Raw genomic sequence first — 23342 nt, 5'->3', positions numbered from 1 at the left:
CCAGCTAGCCTACCTTAGCACAAAGACTGGAGGTAAACGGTTCCAGCTAGCCTAGCTTAGCACAAAGACTGGAGGTAAACGGCTCCAGCTTGCCTATCTTAGCACAAAGACTGGAGGTAAATGGCTCCAGCTAGCCTAGCTTAGCACAAAGACTGGAGGTAAACGGCTCCAGCTAGCCTAGCTTAGCACAAAGACTGGAGGTAAACGGCTCCAGCTAGCCTAGCTTAGCACAAAGACTTGAGGTAAATGGCTCCAGCTTGCCTAGCTTAGCACAAAGACTGGAGGTAAATGGCTCCAGCATGCCTAGCTTAGCACAAAGACTGGAGGTAAATGGCTCCAGCTAGCCTACTGCTCAATAAGTGACAAAATAGCGCCAACATTTTCCTCTTTACATGTTGTGATGTGTATAGTTACATTGTGTACTAAGACTGGCAGAAAATTAAAAGTTGTGATTTTCTAGACCGATATGTCTAGGAACTATACTCTCATTTCTGCGTAATAATCAAGGAACTTTGAGCCGTCCCATGAGTGCAGCGGTGCAACTTCTAATTTTCTGTCGGTCGTAGTACACGATGTAACTATACACATCACAACAAAATAGGAAAATGTTGGTGTTATTTTGTCACTTATTGAGCAGTAGGCTAGCTGGAGCCATTTACCTCCAGTCTTTGTGCTAAGCTAGGCTAGCTGGAGCCATTTACCTCCAGTCTTTGTGCTAAGCTAGGCTAGCTGTAGCTGTTTACCTCCAGTCTTTGTGCTAAGCTAGGCTAGCGGTGGGTGCGTCAGACAGAGTTATGGCACAGAGATGAGAATGGTGTGTATGGACTTATCTAACTCTGGGGGATATGGGGAATAAGTTAAGTCCCAAAAGGTCGGCATGTCCCTTTAAGGAGTGGAAATGGCTAATGAGTCAGTGAGTGCTCATCTGCTGCCATCTACTGGTTATAGTGGTCATTTCATGTATTGTGAAGTGCTTGTTTGCCACCAAAGTGGCCTACACCTTTAAACTTTTAGTTTTACGAATCATCACATTAAAAATAACATTAAAATGGATTATATTTAGAGCTGTGAAGCTCTTGAAAAGTGCTTGAATTTCACTCTCAAAAGGTCGTACGAACCCTGAGATGAAAAATTAAATTCGACTGTTTCTTCTACAATACCATGTGGACTACAGTAAATCTGTGTGGTGTTACTACAGTAAATCTGTGTGGTGTTACTACAGTAAATCTGTGTGGTGTTACTACAGTAAATCTGTGTGGTGTTACTACAGTAAATCTGTGTGGTGTTACTACAGTGAATGTTGGTGATTTGTGGACTGAAACCAATGATCTTCGTTCACGGCTCAATGGTTTCTCCTGGTCTTCACGTCAGCTCTGTTTGATCTGATATCTGTGGTTTATAACTAGGGTTGGGTATCGTTTGGGTTTTTTAGATTCCGGTGCCAAACCGATACTTTTAAAACGGTACCGGTGCCTAAACGGTGCCTGAACCGATACTTTTTTTTTTTTAAAGGCCACAAAACAAGGTGGATGACATTAAATGGCTTTTTATTTATTTATTTTTTATTTAAATTGAACCATTTATTAAAAGTTTAATGTATACTTAAATGTATGAATATAAATAAATACAAAACAATTTACTTATTTACAAATTATAATTTACTTATTTACAAATTCACAGTAAAACCTAAGCCACCTAACCCGACTACAACAGGCCTAATATAACTCTAATAACAGTTACAGTAATAACAGCAGTCGTCTGTATTCTTGCTCTGCTACAAACCAGCTTCAAGCTTCAGCTTTATTTTGAAATATGATCATATTCTCTGGCTAAATATTTTAGAACGCATCGCCTCTAAAATATTCACAAACTTCTTAACTGTGTCACGAACTATCTGATGTTCAAATGTGTGAGTGAATGTGTGTTAGTTGATCTATAAAGCGCAATGGGCGGCGCCATGTTAGTTTGCGCCTCAGAATCGGATCTGTCGGATTTACAACACTTGAGTTCATTCTCGTCTCACGAAATACATGAAAGTAAGTGAGCGGTGAACTGGAAGAAGAATAGAGTAAACGATATAGTTACTGTATAATGTGCATGTATCTGATGTGAATAAAACATGTAACGTTAGTCAAATTATAACCGTCTGAAAGGATTGTCATAGCTGCTTCCATAGACATCAGTGTGTGTTTTTTGCTAGTACTTATGAGCATTTAAATGTCTGAAACCTGAAATAAACATGATGTGGTTGAAAACACTGAATAGTTGTCATGAGATGTGGTTGAAAACACTGAATAGTTGTCATGAGATGTGGTTGAAAACACTGAATAGTTGTGATGTGACCAGCGCTGAGCGTCTGTCTCTGGTTCAGCCAAAGTGCAAAAGCACGTTTGAATTTTGGCACCGAAATGAGGAACCGAAATCTGCGTTCTGATTCGGTCCGGTACAAACCGGTTATATAAGTACCGGTGCCATATTGGAACTGGATTTCGGTACCCAACCCTATTTATAACAGAGAATTGTCACCAGTGCGACCTCAAGCGGGGGAAAAGGTCGCAGTCTGGACCCCTGCCCTAAGACCTTATGAAAGTGGGTGGTTCCTCCAAAAGGAGGCGGAGTCTCCTCACGCAAAGATTAAGGGGTTAGTATTTATTGTAGCACTTTTATGACCAATGACCTCTTTAGAGTCAGAGTCTATGGGGGAAATCATGCATGCGTGTCATGTGTCCAGCTATACCCTTCTGAAATATTACAGGGGTTTCTCTGGTGAATTTGACTATTGCCTTGTCCAAAAATCCTTGAAAATGACGTTATCTCATGGTGTTTTGAAGTAAAGGTTACTCACATTAAGTTAACGCAAAGGTTCTGCGACTCTTTGAAGTTCAAGAGAAACATTTTGGAGGATGTTCTATCGATTCCAAGTGCGAAGTTGCTCTGTTTGAAAAGTTATTTTAAGCCTGGCCTGTATATTTGATGTCTTAGCTCTTCAGTAAAGTATATTGGCCAGGATTTTCTGCACCAAGTTCCTCCCACAGTTGTTAAGCCGTATCCAATAATCCCCGTATGACAGATTTCCCAGCTAAACAAGGGCTTGAATAGTCCCCAGGCTCTGGCAAAGAAGCTTTACACACTATAAATGTTTTTGTAAATCAGTCACAATGTGAGTTAGTGTGACTGAAGTGATGATTTTTCATATTTACCTTTTTTTAAATCAGATTAACAGATAATAACAAGCATATTCACCAATGCATTTAAGAGAAGGGATGTTTTTTAGTGTTACTGTATTTACCCTCTGCTATAAAAGCTCAAGAAACGGGAAAGCTCAGCGCATGAAACCGAGCAATGCTTAAATCAAAAACAGTTGCATTTTTCAGATCAGCGTTAATAACTGTGCAAGATATTCTTAGATTCTTATACGCATCTGTTTGAACTATTCTCACATTTGAAATCATTTTGCAAGAGGTGTTTTGTGCTTTTGTTAGAGCTCAAAGTGTAGATGTTTTTCATACAATCAAGACCTGATGGAGGGCAATTATTCTTAAAAAAGAGCTTGCTGTGTTTCACACTTTCTTTGCTTGAACATTTGTAATTATTTGCAAGTTGTCAGTCAAGGTTTCTTGCACCAAAATTTGGTTTTTCATGACCACCTTCCAGCCTCTCTGATCCTCAAAATTGTAGGAAATGTAGTAATTTAACGTGGATAGCATTTATTTAATAATGATTACAGTAGTTTCAATTCAATCATTTCCCAGTGAATAAAATCTAAAATCTAATTTTAGGTCTTGTGAAATCTTCTTTCACTTCAACGTATGTTATTACGTCGACTTTAAATTCTTTAAATGGCGTTTTCCATGATGTCACATCATTATAATAGTATGTACATCATTCAGAAGTTTGGGTTCTGTGTTTGAAAGAGTCTCTTCTGCTCACCAAAGTAAAAGATTTTACGTTATTATACTGTAAACTAAAGCTGTTTTCTATGGAAACTTGTTTCCGCCACAGAATAAAACATTTCAAAAAGATAATTCCTACATTTTACCTCACAATTCTGACATTTCTTCTCGGAATTGCGAGATATAAAGTTGCAATTGCATATTAGAAAGTCAGAATTGTGAGATATACAGAGATCAGGCATAACATTATGACCGGTGAAGTGAATAACACTTATGATCTCTTCATCACTTGTTAGTGGGTGGGATATATTAGGCAGCAAGTGAACATTTTGTCCTCAGAGTTGATGTGTTAGAATCAGAAAAAATGGCCAAGTGTAAGGATTTGGCACCACAGCACAATACAAAATAAAATGCTCCGAACAAACATATAATCCTCCGACACAATCCAGGATGCCATTTAAATAAACCACCCACTTGTTTCCGATGCCGGAATCCCTCTGAAGTCTGGACAGAGACTCAAACCAGCTGTTTAAACTGGACAAGTCACAGGGAAGTTCTTCCACTCTTCCATTGGTCCTGTTTTCGGCAGACTGAAGAGCGTGGCCGGCAGAAACTGGACACACATCTGTATGCTGTATCAGTGTAGACAGCATCAGTCATTATAATGGCTTCTGTTTGCTTTTGTTGTGACGCTCACATCCGTTGTGTCAGCCGTTAAGAGACTGAACGCCAGTGGGCGGAGCCTATCGTGCATTGATGCGTAACTATTGGTCAAAGTCTTGATCTGGAGGCGGGGATATGCAAATGCTTTTGTCTGTGGGACATCACAGAACTCAGATTATCAAAATGGGCTGTTTTCTTAGCTTAAAGGGTTAGTTCACCCAAAAATGAAAATTCTGTCATTAATTCCTCACCCTCATGTGGTTGGACACCCGTCAGACCTCCGTTCATCTTCAGACACAAATGAAGATATTTTAGTGTAAATCTGATGGCTCTGAAAGACCTCCATTGGCACAATGCACTTTACACTCTCAAGACCCTTAAAAGACACTAAAGACGTCGTTACAAAGTCCATCTCACTACAGCGGCTCTACAATAACTTTATGGAGTGACGAGAATAGTTTTTGTGCGCAAAAAAACCCAATTTCAAATGATGACAATTTCAAAACACGGCCTCATGAAGCTTCGAAGCGTTATGAATCAGTGAGTCGAATCAGCAGTTTGGATCGCCAAATTTCAGCAGTTTGACACGCGATCCGAATCATGAATCGACTCACTGATTCATAACGCTTCGAAGCTTCATGAGGCCGTGTTTTGAAATCGTCATCACTATATAAGTCGTTATTTAGGGTTTTTTGCGCACAAAAACTATTCTCGTCTTCATAAAGTTATTGTAGAGCCGCTGTAGTGAGATGGACTTTGTAACGACGTCTTTAGTGTCTTTTAAGGGTCTTGAGAGTGTAAAGTGCATTGAGCCAATGGAGGCCTTTCAGAGCATCAGATTTACACTAAAATATCTTCATTTGTGTCTGAAGATGAACGGAGGTCTGACGAGTGTCCAACGACAAAAGTAATTAATGACAGAATTTTAATTTTTGGGTGAACTAACCCTTTAAGGTAATTAGTTTACAATGAGAAGGGCATTTAAAACTATCTACCAAAGTTTTTTAAACATCCTGCAAGTTTCAAAGACCTATTATATATGAAAGATCAAGGCATATTTGATATCTCATGTCATGACCCCTTTAAATCACAAATGTCTGTGACCGTTTGATTGCATTACAGGATTGCGGCAAGAGAGTTGCTGGATCATTTTATGCCCCGGAGGTTTTAAATTACCCACTGATTCATCTCTGTCTAATAATATAAAGCATAATTCATTTTCCCCCCACTGTTTTATAATGGATTCCTTTGCATTGAATCCAGCGGGTAATTGATTGTGACACACAGAGACACACTGATCATGTGATGCAGCTCGCACATGACGCATGTGGACCATGACGCCTGTTTTAACCACGTGTGGATAAACACACACACACACACACATTATACTCACGCCCTAGAGTGTGAAAATCTGTGAGAGATGCTCATTATCCACTTCTACTCATCCCTATACTCTCTCTCTTCTTCTCTTGAAATGAAAGTGTGGTGTGGCATCTGTCTGCTCCAGACTGTCAGGGTGAATGTGATAATTGTTTCTTTTTCTGCCTGATCTATTTTGGTGATCTCTTACTCATTTATACACGCTCTCTCACACACATTCACACCAGCTTCCGCTGTTTTTATTTAAAGATGAGCTCATATTCACACCCGCTGCATGCTGACCTCATCGCCCATCAGACCGCAGGTGAAACTACACTTGTTTAATACGCAGCTTTATTTTCATGAACTTGACCTCAGTTGACTCCTTGGGGTCTCCTGTAGGATTTTGCATCACAAGTTCAGACTCCTGTGATCGATTCAGTCTGATATAGCATTTCATCAGGGATCTACTTGTTTATTAGTGTGCAAAGCCAGCGAGGACAACGCAAAAGCACCACAACACCATTCAGCTACATTATAAATGCAGTTTTTGAGTTAGCGCTACAGATTCATAAGCACACTTAACGCTGATGTCTGTCTTATTGATGTGAAGAATATATTATAGATTTAGCGTGTAAACATTTTTTATTCAGTGTCATCGAGTGATCTGCATCCGTGCCTTAATATGTAAATATGTCTTCATTTTGGTGTCAGTTTGAAGAACAGCACTGGAACGTGATAGGTGGATGGGTGGATGGATGGATGGATGGGTGGATAGATACATGGATGGATGGATGGATGGATACATGGTACATAAATACATAGATGGTGGATAGATGGATGATACATAGTACATAAATAATTAGATGGGTGGGTGGATGGATGGATGGATGGATACATGGTACATAGATGGATGGATGGATGGATGGATGGATGGATGGATGGATGGATGGATGGATGGATACATGGTACATAGATACATAGATGGGTGGATGGATGGATGGATGGATACATGGTACATAGATACATAGATGGATGGATGGATGGATGGATGGATATATAGTACATAGATACATAGATGGATGGATGGATGGAGACATGGTACATAGATACATAGATGGATGGATGGATGGATGGATATATAGTACATAGATACATAGATGGATGGATGGATGGATGGATACATGGTACATAGATACATAGATGGATGGATGGATGGATGGATATAGTACATAGTTACATAGATGGGTGGATGGATGATGGATACATGGATGGATGGATAGATAGATACATGGTACATAAATACATAAATGAGTGGATGGATGGATGGATACATAGTACATAGTACATAGATGGATGGATGGATACATAGTACATAGATGGATGGATGGATGGATGGATGGATACATGGTACATAAATACATAGATGGATGGATGGATGGAGGGATACATAGTACATAGATACATGGATGGATGGACACAGATAAATGGATGGATACATAGATACATGGATGGATGGATACATAGTACATAGATGGATGGATGGATACATAGTACATAGATACATGGATGTATGGATACATAGATACATGGATGGATGGACACAGATAAATGGATGGATACATAGTACATAGCACATAGATACATAAATGGATGGATGGATGGATACATAGTACATAGATACATAGATGTGTGGATGGATGGATACATAGATACATGGATGGATAGATAGATACATATTACATAGATACATAGATGGATGGGTGGATGGATACATGATACATGGATGAATGGACACAGATAAATGGATGGATAGATACATGGATGGATAGATACATAGTACATAGATACATAGATGGGTGAATGGATGGATACATGGATGGATGGATGGATGGGTGGATGGATGGGTGGATACATATTATATAGATACATAGATGGATGGATGGATGGATGGATGGGTATTATATAGATACATAGATGGATGGATGGATGGATGGGTGGATGGATGGATGGATGAATGGGTGGGTGGATACATATTAAATAGATACAGAGATGGATGGATGGATGGATGGATGGATGGATACATAGTACATAGATACATGGATGGATGGGTGGATGGATGGATGGGTGGATACATATTATATAGATACATAGATGGATGGATGGATGGATGGATGGATACATAGTACATAGATACATGGATGGATGGATGGATACATGGATGGATGGATGGGTGTATACATATTATATAGATACATAGATGGATGGATGGATATTATATAGATACATGGATGGATGGATGGATGGATGGATGGATGGATGGATACATAGTACATAGATACATGGATGGATGGATGGATGGATACATGGATGGATTGATAGATACATAGTATATAGATGGATGGATGGATATTATATAGATACATGGATGGACGGATGGATGGATGGATGGATGGATACATAGTATATAGATACATAGATGGATGGATGGATATTATATAGATACATGGATGGATGGATACATAGTATATAGATACATAGATGGATGGATGGATATTATATAGATACATGGATGATGGATGGATGGATACATAGTATATAGATACATAGATGGATGGATGGATATTATATAGATACATGGATGGATGGATATTATATAGATACATGGATGATGGATGGATGGATATTATATAGATACATGGATGATGGATGGATGGATACATAGTATATAGACACATGGGTGAATGGATGGATGGCTAGATGGAGAAAAGTCTTCAATGCTTATCAAACATGCAGTTAAACAGTATTAATATGTTTCCCAACAACATGGACTGAAGTGTTCAAATAAATAACTGACAATTTTATTCACATTTTGCTGAAATATAAGAACAGACTTTTGAAAGTGCGTCTCATGGACAGAATGTGCTGTAAGTCTTGAAGCCGATGGGCAGTTAAAGCTACACTGTGTAACTTTTTTAGTTTATTCTTAGCTAAAAACACTTAGTTCTTTCAAAAATATATGTGCTCATTAATGTATATTTACTTCTTTCGAGTAATAAAGTATTCTCGTAAGTTTATAATATGCCATTGTAAATACATACGGGTGAGGGTTCGAATGCGGGTCGCCATGTTGCTCCTCCATCTTGAAAGTACATTAGCCAAAGAGGGACATACCCGTAAATTCAAGCTTTGCCTTTGGCGTTTTAACACTCGATGGCACCGTGTCGAATGTGGACGAGGTGGAACTGGAAGCCATGTTAATCTTGGACTAAATCGGCCACCGTAGGAGTTAAAACTAAATCGGAATTGAGAGGAACAGAAACTAATATTCACTGGATGGTCATATACCTTTTCACCACTAGATGACAGCACAGTAGTAGCTTTAATGACGTGTGTGTCTGGCTTGTTCCAGCGGGATTCGAGGAGCCGGAGGTCCTGGAGCAGGTGGATCTGACCCCCACCCTCGCCCTGGCTCTGGGGTTACCCATCTCCCAGAACAGCGTGGGCCGCTTGATCCCAGGCGTATTCGAGGAGTTACCGCTCAGAGAGCAGCTCCGCCTCCTCCAGCTCAACGGACACCAGCTCAGCCGCCTCCTGCGGGACAGCAATCCCAGCTTCCACAAGGGTGAGTGACCCGTGTGTAAGATAAAGCTAATGCTTTCAACAGCATTCCCACCAACCGCAATAATGCAACATATCATTATAATAACAATTGCACTTAAAAGGTTAGTTCACCCAAAAATGAAAATTCTGTCATTAATTCCTCACCCTCATGTCGTTCGACACCCGTAAGACCTCCGTTCATATTCAGACACAAATGAAGATATTTTAGTGTAAATCTGATGCTGAGAAAGGCTTCAGATAGGCCTCCATTGGCATTCAGTACATTTACACTCACAAGACCCAGAAAAGGCTCTTAAAACGTTGTTACAAAGTCCATCTCACCACAGTGACTCTACAATAATTTTACGATGCGACGACAATAGTTTTTGTGCGAAAAACAAAAACAAAATAACACCTTTTTCCAACTGGTTCTGGTCTTCCGTGTGTGCCTCCTCGACGCATGCGCGAGAATATGACGCAGATCCGGCGTTCGGACATATGACCCAGAAGCGATTTGTTTACGAGCAGAGGAAGACGCGCGTATCTCAGCTGTTGAATTCTACATTGATCGTGCTTTAGGTCTCGGCGTAGTTCTCAAAATGGGGTTAGAGTGTGCAATTCATGGATTCCCGAACGCCGGATCTGCGTCATATTCTCGCACATGCGTCGTGGAGGCACACACGGAAGACAAGAACAAGTTGGATAAAGTTATTTTATAAAGTTAAAGTTATTAGTGTTATTTTGATTTTTTTTTTGCGCACAAAAACTATTGTCGTCGCATCGTAAAATTATTGTAGAGTCACTGTGGTGAGATGGACTTTGTAACGACGTTTTAAGTGCCTTTTATGGGTCTTGTGAGTGTAAATGTACTGAATGCCAATGGAGGCCTATCTGAAGCCTTTCTCAGCATCAGCTTTACACTAAAATATCTTCATTTGTGTCTGAAGATGAACGGAGGTCTTACGGGTGTCCAACGACATGAGGGTGACGAATTAATGACAGAATTTTCATTTTTGGGTGAACTAACCCTTTAATAAAATGAGTCAGGGTTACTCTCACTACACTGTGTGCAGAATTATTAGGCACGTTGATTTTCTGATCATATTTTTGTTCCAGGCACATTTGACCAATTCCAAACCACAGGAATCCTAATAACTACTATTATTTTAGTATTTAATAATGTATAAGTGTTGTTCATGAAGGCTGGCATTGAAAAACACCTTATATTCAGGTGTGCAGAATTATTAGGCATGTTTTCTTTTACAAATAAATTGAGCCAAAAAAGAGATTTAACTCAGACTGAAAAGTCAAAAATTATGAGGATGCAATACTAATGCAATACTAGACATTGCAGTTAAGGCATGACCATTGGACAGTGAAATGCTCGTTGGGTCAGCAGGATCTGACAAAAACAGGTGGTGAAGAAAAGACACCTGTTAACCGCAAAAGAATGAAGAATTAAGGTGAAGAATTAAGGGTGAAACCATCAGGAACCCTTTAGTCTCCAGCGCCACCATTTTCCAGAGCTGCAACCTACCTGGAGTCTCCAGAAGTGCAGGTGTCAGGATCTCAGAGACTTAAATTAGCTAAAGAATCCTAAAAAATGACCCCACTAGATAAGAATCACAAGCTGAAGTGTTGTAAAATACATGAAGAAGGTTTTTTTATAGGCTTTATGTACAGATAGGTTGAGAATGACTCTTGAAGGACCAGCACCGCATCCTCTAGTACCACTGTTTGAAGAATCTTCCAGAATCTGGCAGTACGTTTTGGGAGTTCATTTTAGTCCATCCTGAAGTCCGTTTTGCAGAGATGGACTAAAAATGAACTCCCAAAACGTACTGCCAGATTCTGGAAGATGAATTCTTCAAACAGTGGTACTAGAGGATGTGGTGCTGGTCCTTCAAGAGTCACTCTCAACCTATCTGTCCATAAAGCCTATAAAAAAACCTTCTTCATGTATTTTACAACACTTCAGCTTGTGATTCTTATTTGGTGGGGGTCATTTTTTAGGATTCTTTACCTAACTGAAGTCTCTGAGATCCTGACACCTTGCACTTCTGGAGACTCCAGGTTAAAGGGTTAGTTCACCCAAAAATGAAAATTCTGTCATTAATTCCTCACCCTCATGTCGTTGGACACCCGTAAGACCTCCGTTCATCTTCAGACACAAATGAAGATATTTTAGTGTAAATCTGATGCTCTGAAAGGCCTCCATTGGCTCAATGCACTTTACACTCTCAAGACCCTTAAAAGACACTAAAGACGTCGATACAAAGTCCATCTCACTACAGCGGCTCTACAATAACTTTATGGAGTGACGAGAATAGTTTTTGTGCGCCAAAAAACCCTAAATAACGACTTATATAGTGATGACCGATTTCAAAATAATGCATCATGAAGCTTCAAAGCGTTATGAATCAGTGAGTCGATTCATGATTCGGATCGCGTGTCAAACCGCCAAACTGCTGAATCGACTCACTGATTCATAACGCTTCGAAGCTTCATGAGGCCGTGTTTTGAAATCGTCATCACTATATAAGTCGTTATTTAGGGTTTTTTTGTACCTTAATTCTTCATTCTTTTGCAGTTAACAGGTGTCTTTTCTCCGCCACATGTTTTTGTCAGATCCTGCTGACCCAACGAGCATTTCATTGTCCAGTGGTCATGCCTTAACTGCAATGTCTAGTAGTGCATTAGTATTGCATCCTCATAATTTTTGACTTTTCAGTCTGAGTTAAATCTCTTTTTTGGCTCAATTTATCTGTAAAAGAAAACGTGCCTAATAATTCTGCACACCTGAATATAAGGTGATTTTCATTTCCAGCCTTCATGAACAATTACAAATCACTTATACATTATTAAATACTAAATCAATAGTAGTTGTTAGGATTACTGTGGTTTGGAATTGGTCAAATGTGCCTGGAAAAAAAATATGATCAGAAAATCAACGTGCCTAATAATTCTGCACACAGTGTAGAGTTGGCTACTATCTAGGGCTTGTAGTTGGCACTATGCTTTCAGTCCAGTTTAGTTTTGTTTTGCCTTTTTGCTGCTTGAGGAACAAGCTCATGAAATGCTGCCAGTAACCCCACATAAGAGCTCAGGTTTGAGTACACAGTCATGACTGGGCCTTTAGAGCACTTTTAAATCCACACAAATACAGAATTTATACCCCTTAGCTCAAGCCCAGACGTGAGTGTGTGAGTGAGTGTTTGTGCTTGTGTACTGTCTGTGTGTGTGTGTGTGTGTGTGTGTGTGTGTGTGTGTCCTCCGCTGTCTCTGTAGCGGTTTGGTTGTATTTTCTCTCAGCAGGATGTCTGGCCTCCCACAAACATCCATCTCTGGCTCATTCACTTCTCACATCTTACAGTATTGAGAGTTTTGCTGGCTTATGAGGTGTGAGTGTGTTTATTCAGCGTTATAGTGTTCGGTGGTGCTGTCTGTGGACATTTCTTTAACTTAAAGAGACCATATTATGCCTTTTTCCAGAGTCTTGATGTGTTTTTGGGCTGTACTAGAGCAGGTTTTCCTGCTTGAATGTTGATTATTTTCCTCATATTCTTCATTGTTGCGGCTCGTATCTCTCCAGTCTGTCAGTAACGCTCCGTTTAGTTCCTGTCTCTATGAAGCCCCTTCTTCTGGAAAGCACACTGTGCTCTGATTGGTCGGCTGGAGCGGTGTGTTGTGATTGGTCGAGTGTTTGGGAAATGTCCCGCCCATTACCATAACCGCCAGTTTCAACACACTACTAACTAACTCAACCAGCCCCGCCATAGTCAATGAATGCATTGATTCATAATATTTATATAATACACTGACATGTGAATGTAGTATGTGTATGGATTTACAGCAATGTTGTTTTTAAAAGTTAAAAATCTGCCGATATTTGAGGATTAGTGTGGTCAATCAGTATTGTCTGCCTTTTTAACATATTTCTGTCTAACCTTACCGGGGTTTAAGACTGTGTTGCAGTTGTTTTGAAGTATTTTTATGTTCTTAAACTTGTATGTTAGTTAAGGGCATATTCTCTATGGTTTCACAAGGACAGGAGACCTGCAGGTGATTGGCTAAAAAAATCCATTGCAAACAAGTGAAATTGTATTAATCTTAATGTTTACAATCCTTATGCACCCCATGCACTTATTACTATATAAATTAAACATTAAACATTCAATTCTAAAACAAAACATGATCACACACGGACGCACACACACACACACACACACACACACTAATTAATCCGCTCTAATTCATCCCAAAGGTGTTCAATCGGGTCGAGTTCAGGACTCAAGTTCCTCCAAACCAAACTCGCTTATCCATGTCTTTATGGAGACGCTTTGTGCACTGGTCAGTCATGCTGGGACAAAATGCAGAGGTGGACAGTAACTAAGTAAATTTACTTGAGTGCTGTACTTAAGTACACTTTTTGAGTATCTGTACTTTACTGGAGTATTATTTTTTAGGGAAACTTTTACTTTAACTTCACTACATTTGAAAGACAAATACCGTACTTTTTACTCCACTACATTTCTATCAAGGTCCTCCAAGTCGAAAGTCGTTTCTGTAGCAGCTTTGCAAGTCAGTGGATGATTTTTTTCTTCTCAAAAATTATTATTATTTTTTATTTTTTTACAGACAGCCTATCAGTAATCACTCATGTAGGGTCATGTGAAGTTTCCCAACATTTTTTTTAACACTGATCAGTTTACAGCAAAATGGAAGAAGACGGTTCCTCGGCACAGTGTGTGCACCCATGGCTATACTTAAAAAGTATGTTTCAGTTTTCTCAAAAGATTAAAGATTAGTTTAGTTGGCATACACTTTGATGCATGTCTCATAAAATGTTAAAAAATGTAAATGTCTGGGAGAAAGAGAAGAGTAAACAGTTGGGAGAATATCGGATGTGTATCAGTGTATAGGGTCCATGCATTCAGCCTTAAAGTGACAGCAGCTTTGTAAAGAGCTTTGTAACTGTTTATACAAGAAATTGAAAATTTCAATACTTGTATAAAAGTTACAATGCTCTTTACAAATGTAAAGAAATGAGTTTAAGGGAGTCGTATGCTAGCATGTCGGATGGAGCATCACTGACTGGCTTAAACCACCATGATGGCATAATGTGCATTTATACAACAATAATAAAATAATGCATTGGCATACAAGTACTTTTAAAAACAAATACTTCTTTACTTTTACTTAAGTAAAAATCTGTTTTTAGAACTTTCACTTGTAACGGAGTAATATTTGACCAGTAGTACTTTTACTTTTACTCAAGTAATAGAGTTGTGTACTTTGTCCACCTCTGCCAAACTGTTCCCACAAAGTTGGGAGCATGAAATTGTCCAAAATGTCTTGGTGAAGCATTAAGAGTTCCTTTCACTGGAACTAAGGGCCCAACCCCTGAAAAACAACCCCACACCATAATCCCCCCTCCACCAAACTTTACAATTGGCAAACCCAAACCGCCAAACCCAGACTCGTCCATGGGATTGTCAGACAGAGAAGCGTGATTGGTCACTCAGAGAACACGTCTCCACTGCTCTAGATTGCATTGCACTTGGTGATGTAAGGCTTGGATGAGCGGCTCGGCCATGGAAACCCATCCCATGAAGCTCTACACACTGTTCTTGAGCCCATCTGAAGACCACAGAAGTTTGGAGCTCTTGACTCTTCTGACTTCTGTGACCCTCAGCATGTGCTGACCCCGCTCTGTGATTTCACTTTGTGGCTGAGTTGCTGTTGTTCCCAATCGCTTCCACTTTGTTATAACACCACTAACAGTTGAGCGTGGAATATTTAGTAGTGAGGAAATGTCCCGAATGTTATTGCACAGGTGGCCACCGATCACGGCCCCACGCTTGAGTTCTCTGAGCTCCTGAGAGCGGCCCATTCTCTCACTAATGTGTGTAGAAGCGTCTGCATGCCTAGAGCTTGATTTATACACCTGTGTAAGTGATTGAACACCTGAAGTCAGTGATTTGGTGGGGTGTCCCAATACTTTTGGCAATATACTTTTGCACTGATTTAGCGCGACGGATTTATAGTCAAGCATTTTGTCTTTCCTTTCCGCCATATTGTGCTTGTAGTCTCCAGCTATGGTTTGCAGTAGCCTGGATGCCAGCCGAACTTAGCCCCGCCCACAACATTTGAGCTTGGGCACTTCGGTCTGGACTTGATCCGTAGAGGAGTAATTATGCCTGAACAGAAACTGTTCGGACCAATGAAATTGTCAGGGCAGGCTTTAGATGATGATGGACAGATGATAAACAGTAACGTAATCATCCACGTCATCAAAGGCGCTTGGGTTGAGTTTGTTCTAATCCTAAACGGAGAACTTGTTCGTATATGCATTCACCTTTACTATTTCTCTCAGAAATGATGATGGTGTTGGTCAGTACTCTGTGTATCCTTAAATTATTTTTTTACAACACCGGCAAAGATCGTTTACACTCACCTTTTTCTTCTAACGTTACTTCTTCCAGCTTGCGTGCAGACAGGGTTGCCAAGTTTTACAACAAAACTTGCACAATTGCTACTCAAGACTAGCCAAAAACAAGCCCAATAGTTTTCCGGGGGGGGTTCTCTGGGAAAAAAAGGCATTTGGGGGGTAAAATATGTGTTATTTTGTAAGGGCTTCCTGCTAAAATTCGCATTCCTGGGTCTGTATATCACATAATTGGGGTCGCTTCAACCCGCGGACTTGGCAACACAGTGCAGTTGAGTTCTGTTGACATTCAACAACTAACGTTATGCGTCGCTCCTTTGCTCTGATTGGTTGTAGGTCTATCCAATTGAGGTCTTCCCTGGTTGGGTTGAAACACCCCATAATCACAGCCCAACGGAGCAGAATCAGACTCATATTCTGACTAGAATTGAGTATGACGACGTCAGGCTAGGTTTGCAGGGCTGTGTGAGGATGATCCAGTCGCTCAGAGAAAGGAGTATGAATATATATTTAAGTGCACTGACACGGAGAGGGGGAAATATGCTCAAGTCAGCAGGAGCAATCTAAATATAACTCAAGCTTGTGTGCTTATCACACTTAGGTGTATCTGCACTTTTTCACAAAGACCAAAACTGGGAACTTTAATGTTTATTAATAATAAGGAGCAAGGAAAGGCTTGAAAATCCAAGGAGCAGAGACTTCATGATCCACTGATTGTGCTTCTTGTGTTGATAGAGAGATAAAGAAGACAAAACCTGAACAAATATATTATATAAAGTAGTAGTATATAATGCAGTTTTGGTATTTAATATGATTCCCTATATGATATGTTTTTTAAAACTGCTAGCTGCTTTTAAGCATAAGTAATAGTCAACAGAATCACAATGCCTAAAACACACCCATCTGTTTTTGCTTACTCAAATATGCATACTAAAATAAGTTTTTTTTTGTTTACTGCACATTTAATAAGGAATAAATCGGATATTCTCCTTTTTCCACTTCCACCACCACAACTAGCATGCTTTAATACACAAGTTACTTTTATTCAGATGTACTGATAATATACAATCATCTCACCTTTTTAAGAAAGTGCATCACAAATGGTCTGTTCTGCTGGAACTCTATGTTTTAACAATGCCAATGCAATTCCACTAATGCCTACATCATTTTCGAGTCTATTCAAAAGAATGTTGTGGTCGATAGTATCGAGTAACACTAATAAAGAGATACAACCACGATCAGATGATAAGAGTAAATCATTTGTAACTCTGATGAGAGCAGTCTCAGTACTATGATATGGTCTTAATCCTGATCCTCACAGATACCATTTCTTTCTAAAAAGGAGCATAGTTGTGAGGACACTGCCTTTTCTAGTATTTTTGACAGAAAGGGTAGATTTGAGATTGGTCTATAATTGACTAATTCTGTAGGATCAAGTTGCGTTTTTTTAATAAGTGGTTTAATAATAGCCAGCTTAAAAGTTTTCGGCACATATCCTAATGACAAAGATGAATGAATGATATTAAGAAGAGGATCTATGACCTCTGGAAGCATCTCGTTCAGTAGCTTAGTCGGTATAAGGTTGAGCATACATGTTGTTGGTGACACTACAATGCTCTGTCTGATGTGATACTGTAGTAGATGGTTGTATTGTTATACTTTTCTTCCTAATATTATCAATCTTACATGTAAAGAAGTTCATAAAGTCATTACTGCTGTGCTGTTTGCAAACATCAGAAGTTGAAGCTTTATTTCTTGTTAATTTAGCCACTGGATCAAATAAATACCTAGGGTTGTGTTTGTTTTCTTCTAAGAGAGTCGAAACGTAAGCAGATCTAGCAGTTTTTACGGCCTTATGCAATCATGCTCTCTTTCCACGAAATGCGACAAACCTCCAGTTTTGTTTTCTTCCAGCTGCGCTCCATTTTTCTGGCGCATTCATTTTTCTGTGATTTGTGGGGGAATCCGTACGCCACTGATTGAGACATCTTATAGTTATGACAAAATTTTACTTTTTAAAAGTGTAAAATTATGAAACAATATTTTTAAATAACATTGTATGCAATATGAAAATATCTCATATGTATTTAATATCAAATGTAATACAAATATGTTAATATAATATTGTATATAATATAAAACATATATTATAATATATACATATAAAATATTTAACATAAAGTCAATTCTTGTTCTATAATAATGTTGTTGATTTTGATGATTTAACGAGTTTAGTCAATTCTTCTCCTATAGCAGTGAATGAGTGTGTGTGCGTGTGTGTGTGTGTGTGTGTGTTTGTGTGTGGAGACTGGTAATCCCTACGTTATGGGGACAAAATGTCCCCACAAAGATGGCAATATCCGAAATCTTCATCCTTGTGGGGACATTTTTTGGTCCCCATGAGGAAAACATCTTATAAATCAGACTAAGTGATGTTTTTTGACAATGTAAAAATGCAGAATGTCTCCTGTGTGGGCAGGGGCAGTGTGTGTGTGTGTGTGTGTGTGTGTGTGTGTGTTGGGTAGGTTTAGGGGCAGGGGCAGTGTAGGGGGATAGAATATACGGTCTGTACGGTATAAAAACCATTACGCCTATGGAAAGTCCCCATAAAACATGAAAACCCAACATGTGTGTGTGTGTGTGTGTGTGTGAGTGTGAGAGTGTGTGTCTCAGTGACACTACAATGCTCTGTCTGATGTGATACTGTAGTAGACGGCTGCATAGTTAAAATTATCTTACATGTAAAGAAGATTATAAAGTCATTACAGCTGTGCTGTTTATTTTTGGTTAATTTAGCTACTGTATCGAATAAATACCTAGGGTTGTGTTTGTTTTCTTACACAAATTACACACTAAAGACTGATGAACATGTGAAGAAAGCAGAATAGCTCCTCTTTAACTCTTTCACAGACTTGTACTCCTGTTTTCTGGGAGTGTATGTCTCGTGTAAAATAGCCAACCACAATAATAAAAAACATTCTGTGCTTTTAGGAGCAGGTGTATCTAAATTTGTTGTTACCACAAAAAAAGATTGGCATGAAGAAACCCATTGTAATAAGTGCACTGCAGTCGATCCGCGGCCAGCTGCTCAGATGTTGACGCTTCCCTCCGGATGAGGATCCGCTTTTATGGCGGGAAGAAAATACTAAGCCAACAGAGCGTATTCTCTTCCCAGCTGGCCCGTGCTCTTTGAGTGAGAACGTGTGAAGAGATGAAAATGTGATTTGCCTTTATGCAAACACTGTTAAACATGTGTACTAAAGGCGGCAGTCTACTTTTCTAATGACTTTTATATTCATTCATATTGTTCATTTAATTGTTTTAAAGAAAAAGCATAAGATTCGAACATTAATTGGTAACACATTAATACTTATGAATAAAACTAAATATAATTTATGTTTCATGTACGTGTCATACTTATCCTTAAATAAAATTTACATTTTTAGGTAATAATAGACTCATTTTTTTATCTATTCGAGTACTTGAGTAAAAAATGTAATTAAATATACTCTTATTTATTTATTTTATTTTTTAATTTTTGCATTGAATTAAATTGCATTAATTCTATTATTAATTCATTTTATTGCATACATTTTATAATTACTTCATTTTATAATTAATTGTATTGCTTTACATTGCATTCATTTAATTATTAATTGTATAATTAAATAATTGTATTGCATTGCATTCATTTTATTATTAATTAATTGTATTGCATGCATTTTATTATTAATTAATTTTATTATTAAGTTTTTGCATAGCATACATTTTATTTATACATTTTTCATAATTAATTTTATAATTAATTCTATTGCATTACATTGCATTAATTTTATTATTAATTAGTTTTATAATTTATTTTATTTCGTTTCAATAATTTATTATTAATTCATTTTATAATTTGTTTTATTGCATTACATTTTATAATTGATTTAGTTTTTGCATTGCATTCATTTTATTATTAATTAATTTTATAATTGATTTTATTTAATTGCATTAATTTTATTATTAATTCATTTTATTAATAAGTTTTTGCATTGCATACTTTTGATTAATTAATTCATTTTGTTTTATTGCATTGAATTACGTTGCATTCATTTTATTATTAATGAATTTTATTGCATTAATTTAAATAATTCATTTTATAATTAAGTTTTTGCATTGAATTAATTTATTATTAATCAATTTTATTATTAAGTTTTTGCATTGCATTAATGTTATTATTAATTAATTTTATAATTAATTGATTTTATTGCATTGCATTACATTGAATTAATTTAAAATATTACGTTTTTAATTCAGTTTTTGCATTGCATTAATTTATTATTAATTGATTTTGTAATTAATTGATTTTATTGCATTGCATTAATTGTATTATTCATGAATTGTATTGCATTGCACACAAATCCAGTGCTTCCTGTGCTCTCTGACTCCTGGAAATGGTGTTACTGGTGTTAAGCCGGCCGGCCAATCAGATCAAAGCTTCCGATTTCAGCGGACACTTGTGCTTTCAGTCTGCATTAGACCTCGTATTTCACCTCTTTCACCTGAGCTCAAGTGAAGGTTCGGGAGGCGTGTGGAGGATGAGATCTGATTGATGAGGACCACAAACCACCGCCACCCACTTTCGTCCTTCCATTTTCTGAAGGAAATTCAAAAATATGAGATTATTAGAGGTCAGCTCTTCAGTGTGTGTGTGTGTGACGTACAGGCGAACATGAACTCACTTCACCCATGTCCGGCTTTCTCTCTTCGCAATGTAGCAATTCTCCATCATGCTTTTGCAGCCTAATGAAGCACTTAATTAAATTGCAGATGAATGATTGTGATTAAGGGAGAATCGTTCATCAGAGTTTTTCTGAAAGCGAGACGATGGAGGTTTTCTCCAGATAACACTTTTCCCACGGTAACCTGCTGAAGCTCAAGCTTATGACGGCGCCATTAAAATGCAACATGAAGCAGAACCTGAGTCACACCAGAGACGACCTGCTGCCTGTGTGTGAATATCAATGGTTTAGCATGCAAAATATAGTATATATGGATGGTATAATATATTTTATATTCAATAATATTTATATTTTTATGATAAATAAAGCAGATAAAGCACATAATAAAGCAGAAGGACATCGCTCTTAATGATTGGTTTTGGTTCATTCGTCATGCTGGTCAGAGTCGAGCACATTGCATAATGTATAGTCATCGGGAGGCATTTCATTCACTGCACAGTGGACATCCTGCATACTACACTGATAGTGTGCTAGTGTGATAGTGTGCTAGTGTGATAGTGTGCTAGTGTGATAGTGTGCTAGTGTGCTAGTGTGATAGTGTGATAGTGTGCTACTGTGATAGTGTGCTAGTGTGATAGTGTGATAGTGTGCTAGTGTGATAGTGTGCTAGTGTGATAGTGTGATAGTGTGCTAGTGTGCTAGTGTGCTAGTGTGATAGTGTGATAGTGTGCTAGTGTGATAGTGTGATAGTGTGCTAGTGTGATAGTGTGCTAGTGTGATAGTGTGCTAGTGTGATAGTGTGCTAGTGTGCTAGTGTGCTAGTGTGCTAGTGTGATAGTGTGCTAGTGTGATAGTGTGCTAGTGTGATAGTGTGATAGTGTGATAGTGTGATAGTGTGCTAGTGTGATAGTGTGCTAGTGTGATAGTGTGATAGTGTGATAGTGTGCTAGTGTGATAGTGTGCTGGTGTGCTGGTGTGATGGTGTGCTGGTGTGATGGTGTGATAGTGTGCTGGTGTGCTAGTGTGCTAGTGTGCTGGTGTGATAGTGTGCTAGTGTGATAGTGTGCTAGTGTGATAGTGTGCTAGTGTGCTGGTGTGCTGGTGTGATGGTGTGATGGTGTGATAGTGTGCTAGTGTGCTGGTGTGATGGTGTGCTAGTGTGCTGGTGTGCTGGTGTGATGGTGTGATGGTGTGCTGGTGTGATGGTGTGATGGTGTGCTGGTGTGATGGTGTGCTGGTGTGCTGGTGTGATGGTGTGCTAGTGTGATGGTGTGCTGGTGTGATGGTGTGATGGTGTGCTAGTGTGCTGGTGTGATGGTGTGCTGGTGTGATGGTGTGCTAGTTTGATGGTGTGCTGGTGTGATGGTGTGATGGTGTGCTGGTGTGATGGTGTGCTAGTGTGATGGTGTGCTGGTGTGATGGTGTGATGGTGTGCTGGTGTGATGGTGTGCTGGTGTGATGGTGTGATAGTGTGCTGGTGTGATGGTGTGCTAGTGTGCTGGTGTGATGGTGTGCTGGTGTGATAGTGTGCTAGTGTGCTGGTGTGATGGTGTGCTAGTGTGATGGTGTGCTGGTGTGATGGTGTGCTGGTGTGATGGTGTGCTGGTGTGATGGTGTGATGGTGTGCTGGTGTGATGGTGTGATAGTGTGATAGTGTGATAGTGTGCTGGTGTGCTGGTGTGATGGTGTGCTGGTGTGATGGTGTGATGGTGTGCTGGTGTGCTAGTGTGCTGGTGTGATGGTGTGCTGGTGTGATGGTGTGATGGTGTGCTGGTGTGCTGGTGTGCTGGTGTGATGGTGTGATGGTGTGATGGTGTGCTGGTGTGCTAGTGTGCTGGTGTGATGGTGTGCTGGTGTGATGGTGTGCTGGTGTGATGGTGTGATAGTGTGCTGGTGTGCTGGTGTGATGGTGTGCTGGTGTGATGGTGTGCTAGTGTGATGGTGTGCTGGTGTGATGGTGTGCTGGTGTGATGGTGTGCTGGTGTGATGGTGTGCTGGTGTGATGGTGTGATGGTGTGATGGTGTGCTAGTGTGCTGGTGTGCTGGTGTGATGGTGTGATGGTGTGATGGTGTGCTGGTGTGATGGTGTGCTGGTGTGATAGTGTGCTGGTGTGATGGTGTGATGGTGTGCTGGTGTGATGGTGTGCTGGTGTGATGGTGTGCTGGTGTGATGGTGTGCTAGTGTGATAGTGTGATGGTGTGCTGGTGTGATGGTGTGCTAGTGTGATGGTGTGCTAGTGTGATGGTGTGCTGGTGTGATGGTGTGCTGGTGTGATGGTGTGCTAGTGTGATGGTGTGCTGGTGTGATGGTGTGCTGGTGTGCTGGTGTGATGGTGTGCTGGTGTGCTGGTGTGATGGTGTGATGGTGTGATGGTGTGATGGTGTGCTAGTGTGATGGTGTGATGGTGTGATGGTGTGCTGGTGTGATGGTGTGATGGTGTGCTGGTGTGATGGTGTGCTGGTGTGATGGTGTGATGGTGTGCTGGTGTGATGGTGTGCTGGTGTGCTGGTGTGCTGGTGTGATGGTGTGCTAGTGTGATGGTGTGCTGGTGTGATGGTGTGCTGGTGTGCTGGTGTGATGGTGTGCTGGTGTGCTGGTGTGATGGTGTGCTGGTGTGCTGGTGTGATGGTGTGATGGTGTGCTAGTGT

General features: G+C 39.5%; 1 protein-coding gene across 3 annotated transcripts in view; it reads left to right on the top strand.

The window, feature by feature from the left end:
- Positions 1 to 23342, top strand: part of pigg (phosphatidylinositol glycan anchor biosynthesis class G (EMM blood group)) — a 348519-nt gene that overhangs the window by 136430 nt on the left and 188747 nt on the right. For all 3 annotated transcript variants that reach the window (XM_079839043.1, XM_079839044.1, XM_079839045.1), the window contains one exon: positions 9328 to 9540. In XM_079839043.1, coding sequence (XP_079695169.1) covers positions 9328 to 9540 — 213 coding nt within the window. The remainder of the gene's footprint in view (positions 1 to 9327; positions 9541 to 23342) is intronic.

The sequence above is a fragment of the Gobio gobio genome (assembly GCF_949357685.1).
Source record: "Gobio gobio genome assembly, chromosome: 16".
In the NCBI taxonomy this organism is placed as follows: Eukaryota; Metazoa; Chordata; class Actinopteri; order Cypriniformes; family Gobionidae; genus Gobio; species Gobio gobio.
This window is presented reverse-complemented; position numbering and strand designations above follow the sequence as displayed.